At 52.9% G+C, this 20,543-nt stretch overlaps 1 protein-coding gene across 1 annotated transcript; it reads right to left on the bottom strand.

The window, feature by feature from the left end:
* Positions 1-12,322: 12,322 nt before the first annotated feature.
* Positions 12,323-19,651, bottom strand: Gata5 (GATA binding protein 5). Its single transcript, XM_027419893.2, has 6 exons — positions 19,105-19,651; positions 17,522-17,697; positions 13,696-13,821; positions 13,200-13,287; positions 12,774-12,898; positions 12,323-12,481 (listed from the first exon to the last, which is right to left on the bottom strand). Exons 1-6 carry the CDS (start codon positions 19,649-19,651, stop codon positions 12,323-12,325), a joined length of 1,221 nt encoding a protein of 406 aa, XP_027275694.1.
* Between the last annotated feature and the right edge of the window lie 892 nt (positions 19,652-20,543).

The following is a 20,543-nucleotide window of genomic DNA, read 5'->3' as shown; positions in this document are numbered from 1 at the left end:
ATCAGCTCACCTTGTTAGTAGTTCTGACCCAAACACGGGAACTGAGAAGGACCTATCCCAGCTGGGTGCTGGTCTCATGCAGCATATGTGGCTGTCTTGGGGTTGCTGATCCTGCTGTATGGTGGCTCAGTGTGGACTACATGGTAGGTGCACAGACCTGAGTGAACCAGAAATGCTGAATAATGTCATTTGTCACTTTCTAGTGAGATACCAGGCTAAGATATTTTGGATGCACTGGGATGCATCCAAATAACAAAAAGATTATTTTTCTTTCTTTCTTTCTTTCTTTTGATGCATGTGTATGTATATGTGTGTATGTATTTGTGTGTTTGGCTCCTCCTAAGACTGAAGTGTCTGCTTCGGACTTCTCTAGCCCGTTAGAGGTATAGAAGCATCACCCAGCTCTGTCTGTCCTCTATGTGGTATTCTCTCTGAGGGTCTGTGTCCAATTTTCCTTATACTGAACCAGGACAGACTCTAGTCTATCATGACCCTTGACTTACCTTGCTGTAACTGAAATGACCCTGTTTCTAGGGGTCATCCTCAGGTCCTGGCGATTTGGATTTCAACATGTATTTTGGGAGATCACTGTTCCCCAGCTGGGGGCGCTGTTTAGGAAGGATGTGGAGCTTTTTAAAGTGGAGTTTTGAAGGCTATACTCACCTTAGGGTCTGGCCCAGCTGGGCGGTCTGATTCCTGTGAGGAGCCTCTATCACACACTTCTGCCACCATGAATTCAGCCATGCCTTCCGCACTATGATGGACTAAAACCTGGTAAGATTACAAGTCTTACACCTTTCCTTTCTTATGTCATTTTTCTCAAGTGCTGTGATCATAGTGTGATACAAAAGTAACAAACACTAGGATACAATTAGGCTGTAATTCTAGTGCTCACAGAGGCTGAGGCTGGATGATCACCCTGACTACATAGGAGCAGCTTGTCTAGGTGGGGAAAAATGGCAGAAAGATTAAAGTCAAGAACAATTGGACTGGGGGGAAGTTGGTATTTCTGACTCCTACAGGCTTATTTCAGCTTCTAGGAATTTGTCAGAGGGTCCTGTGTGAGGTAGTTAGATGCATGGGATCCATCAGGGAGACATGGGAGGGGCACTGGGTGTCACCCAGTGCAGGAATCCCTAGTGCTGGGAGCCGCCCAGGTCTGGCAGAGACACCCAGTGGGACTCTGCTCCAGGGAAGTTGACAAGCAGATGCTACATGTGTCCCTCTTGGAACCTGTCTTTTAATTCAGGGTTTCTGCTGCTCCTCTTGAATCTTGGTGGGGTCTCCACGAGTACAGAAATGCTCAAGCTAGAGAGGGTCACCTTAGAGATTTGCAGCCCTGACTCCATGCTTGTCCCTCCCTCCTTCGTGCTTGCCTTTCCCTTCTCCACTGTTCCTTCTAGGCCACAGATCCCTCACTATTGTTCCTGGACAGCCCCAGACTCGTGTGTGTGTGTGTGTGTGTGTGTGTGTGTGTGTGTGTGTGTGAGAGAGAGAGAGAGAGAGAGAGAGAGAGAGAGAGAGAGAGAGAGAGAGAGATCTGTGAACTTTTCCCTGGTGCTGTCCTGTGGAATGGAAGCTCCAGAGCACAGGTCCGTGCCTCTATGTATCAGTGTGATTGTCACCTGAGCAGTTTTCAGCTGGTGGCAGGGAGTTAGACAATGCTAGATGCTGGGTGAATTTGTGAAGCATTTTGGACACACTATCCTGATGACATTTTTTTTTTCTCAAGACAGAGGTTCTGGAACTCACTCTGTAGATCAGGCTGGCCTCTAACTCAAGAGATCTGCCTCCTCTGCCTCCCAAATGCTGAAAGTTAAAGGCACATGCCACTATGCCTCCCTCATTCCTTAATCTTAATGAAGGTCCAGCCCCAGAGACCAGGGAGGCACCCAGAACTCTTAACTGTGATGAAGGCTTCAAGCTTGCCTTGGAAGTAGCAGAGCTCTGAGGCCCACCTAACCCTTGGGGATCCTGGCATTCACCCTCATATTGGCCCACATAGTCACTCAGGAAACAGCTGAGGGAATTCATGGAAGGACTCCGGAAGGGATCAGGGCCCTCTAGATATACGCAGCCTTAGCTGGTCTACCCTTCCTGGGGCAGAGTCTCCACCGTGGGATGGGAGGCGGGGCAGCTCTTAGCACCAGGGGCCCTTGCACCAGGCACCACCTGCAACCTGAATCTGCCTCTCAGCAGAATGCTGCCCTTTGGTTTATGGCTGTTTCTTTTTTCTCCAGAACCTTTGCACTGGGATCCCCAGGTACCCCACCTATGGCAGATGTCCCCAAGGTCATCAGGTCTGACTTCCCTGTCCAGGAGGCTGAGGCTTGGTCTTTAGTCAGAGACAGGAACATGACTGTTGAGCACTCCTCAGGCTGTGTGGACAAAATTCATGGACCGGGGGAACCAGAATACGTGGGCACTGCTACCTTGAGTGGCAGCGTCTCACCCCCCCTGTGCTGGGAAAGGGCCGCTTGCTCATCAAGGTTCAGCCTGCATGGTCTTCTTCAGTGGCTCTGTGACTCACTCCTGGGCCAGGCACTGAGTGAGGCCGGAAAGGCCTCTCACATCCTTGAACCCCCATCCGTCTGTTCTGCATCTTATACATACTTCATGCTCCATGTCCTCCACCGACCTGCCAGTAGGACAGAGTGCCTGGGTTTGTGTCACAGGCATGTGTGGGTGGCTTCAAGAGCATGACAGTCATGGCCAATGGTTCTGAGTCCTGAGGTGCACACAGTTCCCCAGTACCTCGTAGGTGAGACGTTTGGTCCCTGGAGCTCTGAGGTGACCTTGTGGTGGATCTGCTTGTTTGATTGGTTGCTGTCTCTTAACCCTCTCTGAAGGGTCCTTATGAGCACACCTTCTGTGTGTGCCAGGACCATAAGGGTCCTGCCCAGCAGGAGTCTAGGAGTAGATATTTTCATGGCCCACTTTGTCTGAATGGACACACGTGTGGTTCAGTATCTGCTGGAGTGCTTTACTCTGTCCCACTAACCGAGAGTCCCCCAGCCATTTCCAGTCTTCTCTCAGGCCCTTCTGAGGCTCAGGGAGATTTATGACCTGCATGTGTTTCCACGGCAATCATCGGCAGAGCACCCTAGCCAGCACCTGGGTCTCAACAGCATTTTAACCTCATCCAGCTCAAATGGCCACTTGACATCCACTGTGTTCCTGAGCCTGGATCCTAGCTTCTAGTTCTTGTGACAAGGGTTTCAGGGCGGGGCTGGAAGCTAGGGTTATAGGTCACAGTCTAGTCTCCAGGCTAAGGTTTCCTCCCAGGACAGGTCAGACATGGGACCTCTAACTCAGGCTTGGGGACAGGGAAGGAGGCCATAGGAGGCTGTAAGGCCAGTGTAGAGACATATTTGAGTGCAGATAGGGCATGCCAGCTATGGGAGCTCTTGTGGCTGTGACACCTCAGCTGTGGGAAAACTTTCAGCTGGGAGGGCCAGTGAGCCCTTTATTGCTTTTATTGCTCTCCGGAGGACCTGTGACTTTTCAACTTTGCCTGTGACCAGTGGGGCCCACAGGCTACCTGCCTGCTGTTGTCACACTCGTGGGCCAGGCCAGTGCAGTGGTGATTATGCAGCCTCCCTGGTTCCTGACCCTCATGTTGACAGCCCACTGCAGGGCTCAGCCAGAGCTGCCTTCACAGGTGCCCTGGATGGTACATGTGGTGTTCTGGGGTGGGGGACCAGATAGTATGGCTCCCAAACAGTACTCTGTGGAGCACCCGCTGTATGCCAGCCTTGTACAGACCCCAGGGGAATGACAAAGGGAGCTCACATGGGTCCCATCCTCCTGAACTTCAGCCTCGAGGAGAGCGGCTAAAAAGGACTAACAAATGTCAAGTGGCTGTGAGAAAGATATATTCTAGAGAGTCGGAGTGCTGTACAGACCACGACAGGCACTCTCTCCAGTCCAGGGGGACGAGAGCCTGCTAGGGTGAAGGACAGAGAGTCCCTGAAGGACTGAGACGTGGAGCCTGGCTAGAGTTTGTAAGGATGAAGAGCTGAGAGACAAGGTCCTTGGATCTGTAAGGCAGCTGTGGGCACAGCCTCCTGGGCTAGGGAGCATGAACCGCCTTTGAGACCTGAAATCCTGGGGTCACAGATGTGCAGAGGGTTAAGAGCAGTTGTTAGATGGAGCTGGGAAGCATGAAGACACTGTCATGCCACTTTGAGGGTGGCTTGGACCTGGTGGCCAGAGGAACCAGGACCAAGAGAAAAAACAGACCCCCTTGTTAGATAGGCAGGCCTATGGACTAACTGGCTGTTTGGAGATATCAGAAGACCCCCAAGGGCCCAGGTTGCCTCCTAGCAGTCCTGCTGCCTGTGTGTGTGGGTTTCTGACTAGAGGGGCATAGTGTCTCTTGGGGCTTCTGGCTACGATAAAGGTGGTCCTACTCCGCCAGCCTACCTCCCACCTCTGGCAGCTCCAGGGGAAACCCTGCTTTTTTCTGCCTTTCCTCTTTTTGCCTGTAGCTGCATTTAACTATAAAGAGCCATAAATTACAAATCTGGAAAAACATCCCTTGTCCCACAAAGGATGCGCCTGTCCCCAAATGACAAATGACTCCGAATTAACATTATTTCGTATTTATAACTTCCGCAGGACAGAACTTACAGATGTCACAGGCAAGTCCTGCCTGCCTTTGGGGTATTTTTGGAGCCTATTGTCTGGCTGACAGTGCTTCTAATTGCGTCTCTACTCAGGGGGCAGTGAGAGCAGTTCTGAAGGGAGTGCGGGGGCCCAGTCTCCTCACCAGTAGGACAGAGTGGCCATGGGAGGGCCATTTCTGTTCATTCACACTCATGGCATGAAACATACCAAGGCTGGAGTTTACCAAATCCCTGCCTCATGTTCATCCTTGAGGCAACAGCTGGGGGAGATGTGAGGAGATGCTGGGGAGAAAACTTATGCCAGGGTCCGGGGAAGGCCAGTGGAGGGTTGAACAGGGCTGCGGTCAGGAGCAGGAGTCACAGAGGACAGTCAGGGCACCATATTGCCTGTGGGGGTGTCCTAGGATTTGAGAGTGATACTTTGGAGCTGGAGGGGCCACATTTCCCTGGGAGAGACCCCCCTTTTTTGAGACAAGGTTTCTCTGTGGCTTTGGAGGCTGTCCTGGAACTAGCTCTTGTAGACCAGGCTGGTCTCAAACTCACAGAGATCCGCCTGCCTCTGCCTCCCGAGTGCTGGGACTAAAGGCGTGCACCACCAACGCCCGGCAAGACCTACTTGCTGTTAGCAGCAATGGTGGGGCCAAGACTAAGCTGCTTTGCCTGCTCCCAAGATAACTGAAACTCAGAGGAGAAAAAGCAAGAGAAGAGGAGGAAAAGGCAGTTGGCAGCAGCTATGGGTTTGCTATGTGATTTCTTCGGGGGGAAAAAAGTACAGCATGCCTCTTGCACGATGCTCAAGGATATGAAGAAGATGACAGTGAATCAGTGAGGACATTGCCAGGTCTCATGTGGGCCACCACTGCTCTTATAGTAAGCCCACAGCTGTCACCAACACTTCTGCAGACAGGGATTCCTAGGCACGGAGCAGCTAGCTGAGAACTGCCCGAGTTTCCTGCTGGCACCTGAATCTGACCCCAAGGCAGCCCCAAACAGTCCTTAATATGCTGCTGGTTTAAGGAGGTTGCAATGTGAAGGATTTTCTGTGCTTAAAGTTTTCAAAAGAACTCTTGGCCCTGGGCTGAGAAACTTAGGAAATACTGTGGACCTGGGCTTGTGGTGGGATCCACTGTCCCCTATACCTAGCCCAGGGGCAGTGGTAAGCAGGGAGTTGGCTGGTCTCTGTTGACACAATTTCAGGTGTGGGCAGGTTGACCCTGTCTGTGTGGTTGAGGAAATAAAGTAGCTCTGAGCTGTAGGCCAGCATTTTGCACCTCCTGTGCTCTCCCACCCCAGAGCTGACAAATGGGCTGTAACTACTGCATCTCACCCCTCCAAAGGCAGGGCTTCCTGGTTGTGGTTGTGTGACCATAGGGCCAAGGCCTGGGGGTTGGGGTCCATTTATTTCTGCTTCCCTCCTTCTCTTCTTATTGCTTTCTCTCAATTTCTCTTTTGCTCTGTGTGCTTCTCTATCTCCAACCCACACCGCCCTTGCCTCTCTGTCTTTCTCCATCTCTTTCTTGTTCACCAGGGAGAACCCTGGTGGATTCAGCCTCCCAAGTGTCCTCCAGTGCTTCTGAGGCCCAAGGAGAGTTTGGACTCACCTCCTGGAAAGGGCCTGGGCAAGAGGAATTGCCTCTTTTCACTTGTCTCCTGTACTGGACTGGCAGAAGACCTCTTGGGTCTTAGATCTAATTCCCACTGTGGCAGAGACACCAGCGTGGAATAGTGTCTGCAGCCAACCTTTGCAGACAGTTTTCCCAGCGCCCTCTGTGGGATAAGGCGCATGACAGGAGGTCATGTGTACACTCCACAATAGCTACTTTGTTTCCCTGCCTGACTCATTCAGGACTCCATTAAGACAAATCCTCTTCCAAGCTGGGTGGTGGTGGTGCACACCTCTAATCCCAGCACTGGGGAGGCAGACGCAGGTGGATCTCCATGTGTTGGAGGACAGCCTGGTCTACAGAGCTAGTTCCAGGACAGTAAGAGCTGTTACACAGAAAAACCTTGTCTTGAAAACAAACAAACAAACAAAATGAAAAAAGAAAGACAGAAAAATGAATTTTAGACCAAGTTGTACTTGTCCCAGGAACTAGTTTATTGTTGTCTATTCCTCTCCATGTTAAGAATAATCAGAAATAGGCCCAGGGAGATGGCTCAGCGGAGAAAGTGTCTGCTCTACAATCATGGAGAGCTGCATTTGGATTCCCAGCACCCATGTAAAATCTGGGCACAGAAGCCTGTGTCTGTAACCCTAGTGCTTGGTTGGGTGGTAGGGTAGATCCTTAGAGTTCATTGGCCAGCCAGCCTAGAGGAATTAATGAGTTCCAGGTACAGTGAGAGATGCTGTGCCAAAAAAAAATAAGGTCGAGAGTAGCCTGTGTGGTGGCACACACCTTTACTGCCAGCACTTTGGAAGCAGAGGGTCTCTGTGAGTTTGAGGTTAATCTGGTCCACATAATGAGTTCCAGGCCAGCTAGGGCTACTCAGTGAGAACCTTTCTCAATCAATCAATCAATCAATCAGTCAATCAATGAAGAGTGATGGAGGAAGGACCCCTGAGGTCAATCTCAGGCTACTATGTGCACACATGTTCAAGCACACACGTGTTTACACCACATGTATAACATATGCACACACAATGAATACATATTTAGTATTTTAGTGCACAGAGGTGTCATACTCTACTTATGAGGTGAAATTTTTCCCGTCCTTTTTGGTAGGTAAGCTTAACATACCTTTGTGTTACTAGGAACTCTGATTTTTAAGGGCTCAGCTACACACAGTCCCTCTAGTAATTATTGGATTCCCTCTTCTTGCATATCTGCCCTGGGATGGCAGGCAGGTGACAGATCTGTCTGTTGGAGACCCCAGAGTGGCATTTCTGGTGCGGGGTAGTCTCATGTGACCTTGTTCACAGCAAGAGGGGAACTTACCATGTCACATCCCAGGCCCACATGGATGTGTATGTGTGATTATGATAATTTGTCTTCAGGAGGCCTCTAGAGCTGCCTGGGGCACTTGGCCTCCAAGCGAGGTGGCGGTTGCGGGACTCTATCCTAATCCTTCCCCAAAATACCGAAGGAGGAGGTGAGTGGGCACCAAACACCCTGACCCAAGTCATGGTGAGACCACAAGAGTCAGGAAGGGCGTTAGCGTGAAGGGAATGAAGCAAATGTCTAGCGGTCTGATGTGTTTGGATGCTGACAAGTGTCTCCTGTACCTGTGAGTGAATGCAGCTGACAGCAGAAGGGAACCCTGGGGGGTGTCCTTGGGGGCCTAGTTAACAGTGCCGAGTTGGGTCTTGGAGTAATGCTGGGAGGCAAAGAAGAAGACCTGAACCTGCATCATGGAAAGTCTGAACTCTAGCCCAAACGCAGGGTGTGGAGGATGGGCAGCCACAGTAATTGGGTGACGGGTGCACGAGGAGGAAGAACACAGCTGGGGCAGCAGAGCTTGGCAGAAAGGGGCACAGCCTCAGGTGTGTGTGACACTCTAGGCAGGGAGATCCTTCCCAGATGGCACGCTGAGCAGTGAAGAAAAGCCAAAGATGGGGGAGGAGAAGTGTCCTGTCCTAGAGTCCAGGGTGGAGGCCTGTCCTAGGGTGAGGCTGGGGCCCAGCTCTGTCCGCCCGCCTTCCTCCTCCCCCATGCTGGTCAGCTCAGAGCGGCCAGACGCTGTCCACCAGCGGTGCCGAGCTCACTTTATCAGATAATAAATAAGACGGCTGGAGCCGTCCATGTCAACATCTTGGCGGCATGCGGGGCCTGGAGGGGAGGGGGCTGATCATGAGGGCTTAGTCAGCCCCCTCCCCTTTGGGGCCAGGTCAGCCCCTATCCAAGTGTTTGTGTAGAGAATTAAGGCATCAGGGCTGCCCTGTCCAAAGCCTGGCAGCTACAAATCCAAGTCTCTCTGGCCTCATCTCATCCTGTGGAGAGGAAGCAAAGAGGGCACAGTAGGGGCTTAGTTCCTTGGAGCACACAGTCCACACATGGGATCGGCCCAGAGAGACTCTGGTGCTCAAGTGGAGATAGGGTCTGTCTGGTTGACCTGTTGGCATTAATAAAGGATAATGTGGCACTCCAAGACACAAAAGGGTGGGATTGGAGGGTGGGGGCAGACACATTTAAGTTTCCTTGCTAGATGGTGTCCCTGCCCTACCTGGATCCCACAGAAGGCTGAATGGAGCCTGGCTTCAGCTACTGTCCAGGCCTACCCTTAGAGGCACCAGAGGGACTCTGAGGGCCAGGCACTCCCTAGCTGTAGATCTGTGTCCAACAAAACACAGGGAACTAGGACCGTGGAGCCAGCGTCCTCTGAAGGGAGAGTGGATCTGAATTCTGTGCTGTCTTCATGGTGTCTTTCCTTTCTTTATGCAGCCTCTCAACCTTCTCTCCACCCAGGCTGCGCTACCCACAGCCTGTTCACTCTCGTTGGGGAATGCTACCAGAGCCCCTAGAACTGTCCACAGGGCTGTGACAAAGGACAGCAGCAAGGGCCTTGTGGATGGCCAGTGACAGGCGCCTTCCGTCTTTTGATGAGAGACGCACGTGACAATGATGACAGTAGCAAGTGGTTTGGTCTAAAAAATGCCCTTATTTGGTCAAATAGGAAACTACCGTCTCTCACATCCCTCCTCTCCCTAGGTTTTCTCTTCTGAGACATCTAGGCTTTCAGATGAGCACCTGGGAGAGTTTGCTCTACTTTGTGTCAGGCTACCCTTTTTAGCCTAAGAAACAATCACCCTTTGTTTGGCCACACCCCTGCAAGCTCAGGTCCCAGTCCAACATTGTGGCAGGGTCCTCAACAGTTAGTTGTCTGGTGAAGGACGGCTCTCAGGGTCTGGTGGCTGACGCTCTGCCACAAAGCATCTAGGGGTCAGGTTCCACCCCGCACATACAGAGGACGCACTGATATGAGCTGAGCAGATGCAGCAAGACCCTGGGATACAGTAGGCGTGTAACATACTGGCTTGGACGAGGAGTGCCTGTGTGCTGTGCTGTGTATCAAAGCAAGGCGTAGAGCCACGGCTGGAGGGAGAAATGCCAACTGACATGACCCTGGTCTCCCCATCTGTATGTCTGTGTGCATGTCATGTGAGCCTGTCCGTGTGCTCCACTTCTCTACCTCACTGGGTCTCCTTCCTTCCCTGGGCTGCCCAGAACACGCCATGGGAGCCAGAAAATATTTTGGGTAGGAAAGGATAGACTTGGGGATGCTGTGGCCCCTCCTGCTTCATGGTCTGGGGTGTTGTAGCTCAAAGTGGATGGAGACAGAGAGCATTGCAGGCAGAAGACAAAGAGGCCTTCCTTTCCATCCTGCTGTTCAGATAAGGCCCCCAGTTGCTCTGGCCTGTGGATATGTTGCTGCTCATCTGGTGGTTTATGGCCAGTGGGCAGGATGGGGGTGGGTGGTGGGAGGAAGGGCAGCAGCGTGGTGCCCGGCAGCTATATTAAGGATTGGTTCACTGGCTTCCTCCCCAAGAGGAGAGAGCTTAAATTTAGCAGCAGTGACCATGCCCAGTGGTGGAGCGCACGGCCTTCTTCACCTCAGCCATCTCCTTAGTTAAGAAACAAAGTAGGGAGCTGGAGAAATGGCTCAGTGGTTAGGAGCACTTGCTGCTCTTGAAGGGGACTCCGGTTCAGTGTCCACCACCCACACGATGGTTTCCAACCATCTTTAATGCCAGCTCCAGGGGACCCTAAGACGCCTGCCAGCACCAGGGATGTGTGTGACACACATACGCACATGCAGGCAAAACACTCACACAGATAAAAATTGATAAATTAAAAAAGAGAGAGAGAGAGAGAGACAGGCAGTGGTGGCACACACCTTTAATCTCAGCACTCAGAAGGCAGAGGCAGACCGACTGATCTCTGTGAATTAGAGGCCAGCCTGGAGTTCCAGGGCAGCCAGACTTTCATAGTGAGATCCTGTCTCAAAAAACAATAGCAACAAAAACAAAACCAACCAAACCAGCAAACAAATGAACAAAAACAAACAAACAAACAAAAGAAAGAAAGAAAAGAAAAAGAAGTGAGAAGTGGGAGGGACCTCCTATGTCAAGTCCCCCTCTCTCTCGAGTTCCCTTTCTCTCCATCCTAGGGGAAGCCATCTGCCTGTGCTTCTCACAGTGGATCTCTCCAGGAGCCTGCCTGGGTTGGTGGCATCTCCAAATTTGGGAGCCTCCACTGACTACAGTAACTCCATGGGTGCATGGGTTACAGATGTGATCACAGACACCTCTCTCGTCACAGAAGGGGAAACCAGGGCTTGGACAAAAGAGATGCCCAGAAACAGCACGGGAGCGAGGACCCTGTGCTGAGACCTTGTGCACAGCCCTCATGCAGCTGCTGTGGCCTTGTTGGCGTTTGTGCACACTTGGAGTGTGGGTGCTTGGAGGCATTCCCACGGTGCCACCTGTGTCTGTCTCTAGTCCCCTTCCTCTCCCTCCACCCCATCCCTGTATCTGGTATGTGATAATAGTCATTTAGGCAGCTGGCTTTGCCTTCCACAGATACATGGATGGTGAGGTATGCCTACTCAGAGCCAGTGACAGGAGCACGTCCTGCCCTTGGCCCTGTGGTAGCTGCAGAGGCTACAGGCTACTGCCTGTTGCTTTCCTTCTAACTGTGCCCACTGCCTCTGCCTCAAGATGAACTAGGTGGAAGGATCAGGGGTCCACATAGGAGACAGGGTAGGGGTGGTCTTCATGGTTAGGTGACCCCCTTAACTCCTCTACCTCCCGGTTTCTTCATCTGGGTGTGGGACCCTGGAAATGCCAGGAAACAGCCTGTGGAGGTGTGGCCTACACAGTACCATCTTCCTTCCACTGCCTGTCACCTCCCTGTACTAGGGCCCTAGAAATGACCTGTACCCTTTGGGCAGAGTCACAGCCAGCTGACCTGACCTGGTATGAAAAGGATGCTGCAAAGAGCTGTGTTACCAACTGCTGGAATGATAGCTGAGCCAGGTCATGAGGCCACATGTCACCCAATTCCAATAGTGTCTCAGTGTGGGTCTTCCCGTTAGCAAAAACCTTAGTATACAGAACCAGGCCTTTTACTGCCCTCTCTGGAAACAAGCCTACAAATAAATACAGAAGTCTGTGATGATAGCCAGAGGGATGATTTGCCTTGGGGTGGTGTCTTGCTACAGTGCTCAATCTGCACGCCCGTCTTTGACAGTCCTGCATTTGTAGGCAAGAAAAGCGTTCAGTACGGCAGAGTCAAATATGGGATGTTAAGAACGTGAGACCCCAGAGGCCTCCTGTCGGGTCCCCTCCTCCTTATTGCTGGCCTGGACTCTGTTTGTTTCACTTGGATCAGATTTTACTGTGGGATGCTGTGAACCTTTGCCAGCTGCTACAAACTGTAAATGTTGACCGTTGATGGCATTCAAGTCATCGGTGGGTATCTCCAGTCGTCTCAGCTATAGAGGGGCCCGTGACAGGTCTGGGGAGTCCGATGCTATCCCAGATGAGCCTTCAAGTCTTCTTCACCTACCAGCCTTCTTCTTCCTCTAGGCTGTCAGCGCAAAAAGCTCCCTTCCACAGGTGAGGGACCCTTGGGGCTGTTGGCTTCAGAGGCTAACCTTTGTTCCTGGGACCCTTTTGTCTCTGCTCCTGTTCTAGGAGCCAGATTGGCAGGCTCTGTCCATGGGAACCACCGTTATGGTGACAGTTTCCTGAGTACCTAGGCCAAGGCCAGGGCACACCAGGCCTCCTGACGCAGGACCCCACTGAGGCCAGCCTGGGGACTCAGGGACGAGGAGGTGAAGGCAAAGTCTTCAGGTTCAAACTTGAACTCCAAATGATTGGGGGCCAGGGATTCATTTGCTGGGCTGGAGGAGGCCTGCAGACAGGATGGGGTAGGTGAGTATGGAGGCATGCCATATGTGATTGTTCCAAGCGCCCCTCAGCCTAGAATGGGTGGAAAGGCCCTGGAGGAGCACGCAAAGGCTCTGGAACACGCCGTGCACGGTCCTAGGGAAGGTGCCACCACACTGGTGGTTGAGGGCTGTGTGCTCATGAAGCTTGGGGAGAGGTCCTGGGGCTCTGATGGGATCTGAGTTGGTGAAGTGTCAAGGTTCTCCAGGGAGGGATGAAGGCCCATCTCCTGCACTCCCCTGCCTCATACCCCTTACCTGGGAGGAGATAGTGGGCCCAGTACACACTGGAGATGCCAGACTGGGCTCGGCCTTCAAAGTGGCGGCTGAGCCCTCAGTGTTGTGGAGAGTGGAAGAAGAGGCTGCCGTGTTTGCTGTGGATCCTGGAAGGGAAGATGGGGACATTTACAGAAGTGCCATATCTGACCATATTTCCTGCCATATGGCCAATTCTTATCCTTGTCCAGAGAGGTTCAGAGACTTCTTAAAGTCACACAGCACTGAAAGGCAGAAAGGTCAGGTATGGCTTTATCTACTCCACTTCTGTCCCACTGTTTGGCCAGCTTATATTGTATGCCCTTCTCCTAACAAGCTGAATGACACCCTTTAGGGGTGGGGTTAGAGTGAGACTCAGAGGCCTAGGAGTGAGCTCCCTCCCCCTCCCCCAGCCGGCTCCCTCTGCACCTGAGGAGCCCTTGGTCTTGGCAGGGTTCTTTGGCTTCCGTTTTCTGGTCTGGATGCTCTCTTTTTTCATGGCTAGTGGTCGTGGCACCTGCAGGGACAGCAAGGGTAGATGGCTGCTTCCTGTCCCTGCTCACCCCTGGGTCCTTGCACAGGCCCTTTCAGTCACCTTCCTGTCCCACCCTGGAGATGTCCATCCCATCTGCCTGACACCCAAGGGCACGACTGGATGCATAGAGGGCGAGACTTGGGTGTCTAGCATTCATCCTAGGCTGAAAAGCCCTGGGGAGCTCCACGACCCTCAGTGGGCAGGTCTGCATGGAGGCGACAGGTTGGACTTCTAGAGCAGTGGGTGTGCGGACAGTCAACACACGTGTAACACACATGTAACACTCCCAGAACATGCTCAAGCCAGGGGCCAAGGGCCATCTTGTCTAACTGGGGAGGGGCGGGGCAACCACATGATTCTGGGTAGAGGTAATTACTCCCTGCCACTTACCCCGTGGAGCTTCATGTAGAGGCCGCAGGCGTTACACACAGGCTCTCCCTCAGCATTGCGCCTCCAGAGGGTGGTGGTGGCAGTGTGGCAGTTGGAGCAGCAGAGGCCAGATCGACGGGTTGAGGACTGTGGAGCAAGTTAGCTGGGGTGAGCCCAGGAATTGGGGGATCAGAACTCAGACTTGGGGGGCTCTGGTGCAGTAAATGAGAATGAACAGGATGGATAGAAGCTAGACTCAGCAGTGACCAGCTGTCGTCAGGTTGAGTGAGACATTTGGGGGTGCTGAAGGCTTGAGGCCTGCCATGAACCTATCTGGCAGGACACGATGTCCTTTGTTCCACAAAGTTTCGACTCATTGGCCTTTTGGTGCCAGGACCTCTGGGCATTTCCCATCCTTGAGATGTAATGTAACACCCTAAGTCAGCCAGGGTGACCTACATCCAGCATCTCCATGGGGGATCAGTGCCCTCAAGGCCACAGACTCCTCAGGAGGTCAGGGCTAAAGGTTAACTCAGGATCCTGCTGGCCCCCCTGCACACCCGTCTCCTAAGAGCCCAGAGCACACATTGACAGCCCTAGTCCTCCACAGCTTCCCCAGTACCCACAGGGTATTGAGTGGAAGGTGAGGGTCTTATCTGCCATGTCACCCTTGCTGGGCTCAGTGTCTAGAATCTCTTGGTCTTGGGCTGCTTGATCCTTCTCTCTGTCTGCCTCATTCCACTACATCTCCCAGCAGACTACCCTGATCTCATACGCGTGAATCCCACCGGGGACCCCAGACTTCCCTGTGTTTGGAGAACTTGGGTCCTGAGCTAGAATGAAATTGGTGTGTGTGTGTGTGTGGGGGGGAGAAATCAGCTCCTGGTGCTGTGTCTGGGGAGTCATCACAGAGGGACCAGCCAGACATCACCAAGCCCAAAGTCTCTGAGCTGCCTGAGACCGGTGACTTTCCTGGTACATGGCTCACGTTATTTCAGTGTGTGATGGAGTCTATTCCCTGCTACTAAAAGCTCCATTCTAAGGGCCCCTAGGCACCTGGATCCTAAGCTCTTCCTAAACTCCACAGCCCAGCCTTGCTGTGAGACCGACTATCCAGCTACTGGTATCAGACGACACTGTTTGTCCCCACCATGGTCTTGCCCTTGAACAGTACCTCTGATACCTCCCCAGCTGTCCCCTTTATGGTTCAGGACTTCAGATTCAACTACAATTCTAGAACATCAGCCAAACGGGACAGCGAGGGTTTTGCATACATATATTCCCTTGGAATATGATTAATAAGATATTTGTGTTTATATGGAAGTCACACTTAACTAGGTGCCTGGCACTTTGCAGTTCCCAGTTACTGCCGGATCTTCAGACCTAAAGGAGCCTTGGCCTGTGCCCTCTCTTCGTCCATGAACCAGCTAGGAGCTATGGGACCTTCTGAGACATGGTGGGCAGAAAAGCAAAAGTGAGTGTCTCATGGCAGACGGCACCCAGGAAGAAAGGTCATCCCCACACAGACCAATCCCCACACCCCCAGAAGTGCAAGAGAAAAGTCTGGAAGCCACGTTGAAATCTTTTCATTACGATTATGTCTTACTTTTACAAACTAAGAACATAGGAAAACATAACGACCCAAGAAGTCATTGCCTTTTCCTGAACCGTCATGAACTGCCAGTCATCGTACAGACAGGAAACGGAAGCTCAGACATGTCAAGGGACCACAGGAAATCGAGGAGCCAGGTGGACGGAGCCTTCTCTTTCCACTGAGCACTTGGGCATATGCCCGTTTGCCACACCCCAGCGCCACCCCCATCTGTTCTTCCTCCGTGTCTGTAGAGGCAGTCTGGCCACTTTCGGGCACCCAACAGCTAGCCTTTCCTAGCTGCACTTCATTTCTTTTTTGCCTGTTCTTTTCAAGAGAGGTTCATCTTCAATGGCTGCTCACCTGAAGGGACAGCGGTACCAAGTGCCAGCCTTCATGCACTGGGACCTCCAAATTGCCAAGGTGGACACTCAGGGGAGGTGGCTGGAGCCCTGCTTGGAGGGCGAGTCATATATTCAGGAAAACCTTTTTGGAAAATGAAAACTGCCATACAAAGTGTTGCAAAGTGGCTTCCTGGGAGCCCAGAACCCAGTCACCCAAGAGTGGCTGGGTGAAGAGCCAATTGGAGCCTTGGGGATAGGTCCAGGCTGGAAATGCCTCCAGTTTCAAGTGGACCCTCTCTTTGAGGAGACTAAGTCAAAGATTTGTCCCTTGTCTGGTGAGGGAAAACTGAGAGAAGGGTGTTAGTGGTGAGAAGAATAAGTTTGGGTTGTGGGGAGCCCACCCTTCTACCCCAGAGAAGACCAGGGGCTCTTGCCTGATTGTTCTTTGTTTATTGCTGTGCCTGGGTGCCCAGTTCAGAGCCTGGCATGGAGGAGACTGGGCAGAGTCAAGGGACAAGATGGGTCTGTTGCTTGGGGAGACTATACTGCACTCCTGGGCTATGTGTCTTTCTAGTTATCTAAGGTTTCTGCATTAGTGAAAGTCATGGGGACCAGGTTGGTCAGGCACATGCCGAGAGTTTCCATTATCAGTCAGATCACTGAAGGAAGGGACCAGAGGACACAGTAGCCTCTTAAGTGGTCTATCAGAAGCAAGAGGCAAAGTGTTGGGCCTGCAGATCTCCCAGCCCCAGGCCATCTCAGAGGAAGAGAAGCCCCTTCCTGTATCCTACCTGCTTCCTGGAGTTCACAATGTTGTCCCCATCTTAGGACTTCACATTCCCATAACATAAGAGTGCACAGAGCTATAGCTCCAAGTCAGTGCACTCAGGAAACCATGTGCAACGCACATTTCAGGCAGGACTAGGCAGCCAGTCCCCAGCCCCTGCCTGCTATGGGTATAGGCCCTTCTGAAACCTGGTGAGAAGCACCTTCCCAGGTGCAGATGCTGACATTCATCTGGGGTCCACACCTTTAAACAGGAGGGCCTGAGACTCAGGAGCAGCCCTGCTCAGGTCTGAGATCCTTGAGCCCCGTGAGCCCTCTGTAGCCCCTATAGCAAGAACGTTAGTCAACCTGCCAACCCCAACCCAGACACATATTTCAACCTGAACAAGGTTTGCTTGCCTGTGAGATGGCAGAGCAAAGCTGCTTCCTGCCTCAGCAACTCCTGGCGGCCCAAGCCTGAGCTTCACTTCTAACTAACACCTACTCGGCCACATACCAGAAGAACCAAAAGTGAAAACAAGATTTAGCCAGCAGGATAGGCGAAAGGTAGAGAGGCCTAGTTTCCTAGGGACCCCTCCCCCCCAAAGCACAGGCAAGTGCTTCCCAGGGACACATACCCAAAGACTCTCTCGTTTAGTTTCTTGATACCACTATCGGTAGATCAGTGTTCCTTACCTCAACCTTATCTGTGTCAGTCACCTTGAGGCCTCTGATACGACCAGGTTGCCACCCACTATTACCACCAACGCAATCCCATAGCAGCACACAACCCTCAGGGTCCCACAGAGACTGTGGCTTATGCACCCAGGGCAGAGCTCACTCTCAGACCTGATCCCAGAACATCCTGTGGCCCTGTAGCAAGTGGCTTTGAAACACACCTTGTTCTGTCAAGTGCCCAGTAACCTGCCAATGCTACAGTGGGTTTTAAGACCTGAGCCAGGTCCCCATCAGGAGTCCTGGATGGGATTCTGATGTCTCCCTGAATATTTTCAAACTCCAGGAAGAGAGGAGTTGGCCTGGCCCAACCAGGAGCCCCAGGCAGCTCACAGTGCCTTGTGCTGTAGTCCGACCCCATCCCCAGGAAGCCAGGAAGCTCTAGCCCTGGTCCTCTCCCTGCCACACTCACCAGACGCTTCTGAGGCCTCACCAGTGGCCGGTTGACCCCATTCATCTTGTGATAGAGGCCACAGGCGTTGCAGAGGTAGTGCCCGGTGCCATCACGACGCCACAGGGGTGTGGACAGGGCTCCACAGTTGACACACTCCCGACCCTCACCAGGGAACTCCTCCAAGAAGTCAGGTACTGTGGGGACAAGAAGCTTGTGGGCTGGGGCCTCTGCTCTTCCAGGGAGCCCGAGGGCTTCTGCCCTCCTTGTATAGTGTCTTATAGTGCTCATTAAAACAGTGATTTATTTATATGCTTAGTCTTACATAGTTTTTAGTGAAATATGTTAGGGCTGCTCTTATAAGGCAGGGTATAAATAAACCAAACTTTAAGGTAGATACCTGGGATGACTCCTTTCTTAACCAGGGTCCATGTCAGCCTTTGTATTTTTAATAAGCTTTGGAGAGAGATGTGTCTACATAGGCAGAGGGAGAGGGAAGTGGAGAAAAAAGGCTCTGCCCTCCCTTCCCATTCCACTGTGAATGTCCTGTGCACGTGTGAGTGGGTCCCAAGCAGGAGTGGACTGGGAGATGGAGACCTGGGATTCTACAGGGTGCTGGTGGCTTGGCTGTCAGCTTTGCTGTGGAGTCAAGCACTGTCCTCTCTCAGAAGGCAAGACCACAGGGGCACCAGGGAATCCCCATCCAGCTTCAGGTCTAGCCAGGGACCACAGATGTACAAGCCATGGAATATTGGCTGGGGGTGGGTGGGATCAGTCATCTACTGGCTGGAGGTGGGTACCAGGCACAGGGGCTGCCTTTGTCTACCTAAGTGCACTAGATTGGCTTGGGCCAAGAGGGGGCTATGGATCAGTTCTTGGAGGGATGGCCTAAAGGAGACCCAGAGGATGCAAACAGAAGTTGTCTCTCTTTGTTCTGACTGTGCCTCAAAAATACTCAGAAACCTTGAGGAGCAATTCTCAGCTCAACAACCTTGGGAATCTATCTAAACTCATCTAATTAACGTTCCTGGGAGGTATGGAAATCTCAAGCTGGAATGCCAGTGTTGCAGAACAAGATGGCTGTGGTGACTCGTTCAAATAATCAGTATTTTGAACGTAATAAAACTCATTTTTAGCCGGGTGTAATGGTGAATGCGTGTAAGCTCAGCACTTAGGAAGGCTGAAGCAGGGGAACCGCCGTTAAGTTTGAAGCTGAGCTGGTCTATGTAATAAGACCCTGTCTTAAAACCAAAAAAAAATTTCCAAAACTTTCCATGGAAAGTTTAGGATGTAGGTTCCAAATTGACATAATCCAGAATGCTATTTTGGGGTTTGGTAGCGTGTAAAACAGAAATTTTCTTGCTATTATGCTGAAAGAAAAAAAAAAAAAAGAATTCTGGATCGAATGTTTTTCATTGCACTGTGTTCCGAAAAGGTTCCTGTATCCTGGCAGTTCTGAGAGGGAATCTGTGGGGTCGGGCCAGGCGGGTGAGCCCTGACATTTCGACTTTTCGCATGCATTGCATTTCGTAGCGAGCGGGTTTATCGCCGCACGCGTTAACTTTAGAACCATGTCCACCGGGCAGCCCCAGCCCGGTACTCACCGAAGGTGGCCCGTCGGCCAGGGAGGCCACTAGGGCGGCCCTGTAGACCGTGCAGGATGCTACTACCATCGAAGGGTCCAGAGGTCCACGAAGGGGCTACGTCGGGACTCACGTATGCCGGGTACGTTGTGGGGTACGAGGCGCTCATGGGTCTCCCCAGCGGGGTCGCGTACTGTTCGCGAGCCAGCAGCGCGCCCTGGAAGGAGCCGCTGTCCCGGGCCCCCGCGCTGCCGCCGCTGCCGGGCCCCGGGGGGCTGTGTGCGAATGGGAAGGTGGAAGCTCCCGGTGGGTGTGCGGCTGGCGGGTGCGGGCTTCCGGATCCGAAGGCTGAGGAGTCAGCAGCAGTTGCCTGAGTCCAGCTAGAGTGTGCGGCAAGCGCGGGAGGCTGCGAGCCCGGCTCACACGCAGGCAGGTAGGGCAGCATGGAGGGCACACGCGTGGGTGCCATGAACACTGGGGAGCCGGCTCCCGAAGCGTGCAAAAAGGCTCCCGAGTCAGCGTAGGTGGCCTGGCCAGGGCTCTGGGCCAGCGCCAAGCTCTGATACATTTCCCCCCGCTCGGCACGAGCTTGACCTGCAGAGAAGAAAGACAGGCGTCGAGGGAAGAGTCACTGTGTCCCCTACATCGGCTCTCACGCTCGCCCTGGCAGGTGCTGCTGCTCGGCTTGCAAACTCCGCTTTTCCGAGTTCGTTCACAGGGGCAGATCCGGGGTTCCTCCGGATGGAATGACCGGGTTAGAAGAGGCGCAGAATCCCGGGAGCGAGGTCCTTGCCACGCGCGGAGAGATCTCCGGCCAAATCCCTTACCGGCTGGGCAGGAAAGCGCGTCTCTGATCGAGATCCAGTGACCGGTGAGTTGTAGACTGGGTCTCCAGCCGAAGCCGCTCTGCAGGGAATCCCGGGAGCTCTGGCCGCCCCGCCCCCGCCGGGCCGCCCCTTCCCTCTCCGAGTCGGTCCCTCCCTCCCCTTAGGGTCAGCGCCAGGGCTCCGGCCGCAATGCCACGTGACCCGAACTGGCTCCGCTTGTCGGGGGACCACGACGCGACCCCTCAGTGAGCGCAAACAAACGCAGGCGGTGGGTGCGAGCGCGCTCGGGGTCCTGGGACAGCAGCTCTGAACTCTCTCGAACTTTGTTGCTACCATCACAGGTCCCAGACTTCGCCCTTCATCTATTCTGAGCTCCAGCCCAAGGTTGGCTTAGAGGCCGGTTCCAAGTCCTGTGGTTGAATCGATGGCCCAGGCCCCACTGAACCGAGAGACCCACGGTGCTGGAAACTTGTTGGCCGGCACTTGTTGCCGGTCCTCTCCAGAATCTACATGGGGATCCAGCTTCTACCGGGCCGCAGGACTCAGGCCTCTATTCTCTTACTGGGTGTTTTGTTCACCAACAATTACCCGAAGGAAGCAATTACCCGAGGTCCACCAGAAACTGCACAGTGT

Source organism: Cricetulus griseus, chromosome 6, assembly GCF_003668045.3.
Source record: "Cricetulus griseus strain 17A/GY chromosome 6, alternate assembly CriGri-PICRH-1.0, whole genome shotgun sequence".
Lineage (NCBI taxonomy): Eukaryota > Metazoa > Chordata > Mammalia > Rodentia > Cricetidae > Cricetulus > Cricetulus griseus.
The sequence above is the reverse complement of the archived record's forward strand: the minus strand, read 5'-3'. Positions and strand labels throughout refer to the sequence as shown.

What these genes read in the sequence shown, in the direction of transcription:
- Gata5 (XM_027419893.2), bottom strand. Translation starts at nt 19,651, where the DNA reads ATGTATCAGAGCTTGGCGCTGGCCCAGAGCCCTGGCCAGGCCACCTAC. An exon ending in CAAGACCAAGGGCTCCTCAG is followed by an intron (nt 12,899 to 13,199) that starts GTGCAGAGGGAG and finishes CTTCCCTTCCAG; the next exon opens with GATCCACAGCAAACACGGCA. An exon ending in GGCCCACTATCTCCTCCCAG is followed by an intron (nt 12,482 to 12,773) that starts GTAAGGGGTATG and finishes TCCTGTCTGCAG; the next exon opens with GCCTCCTCCAGCCCAGCAAA.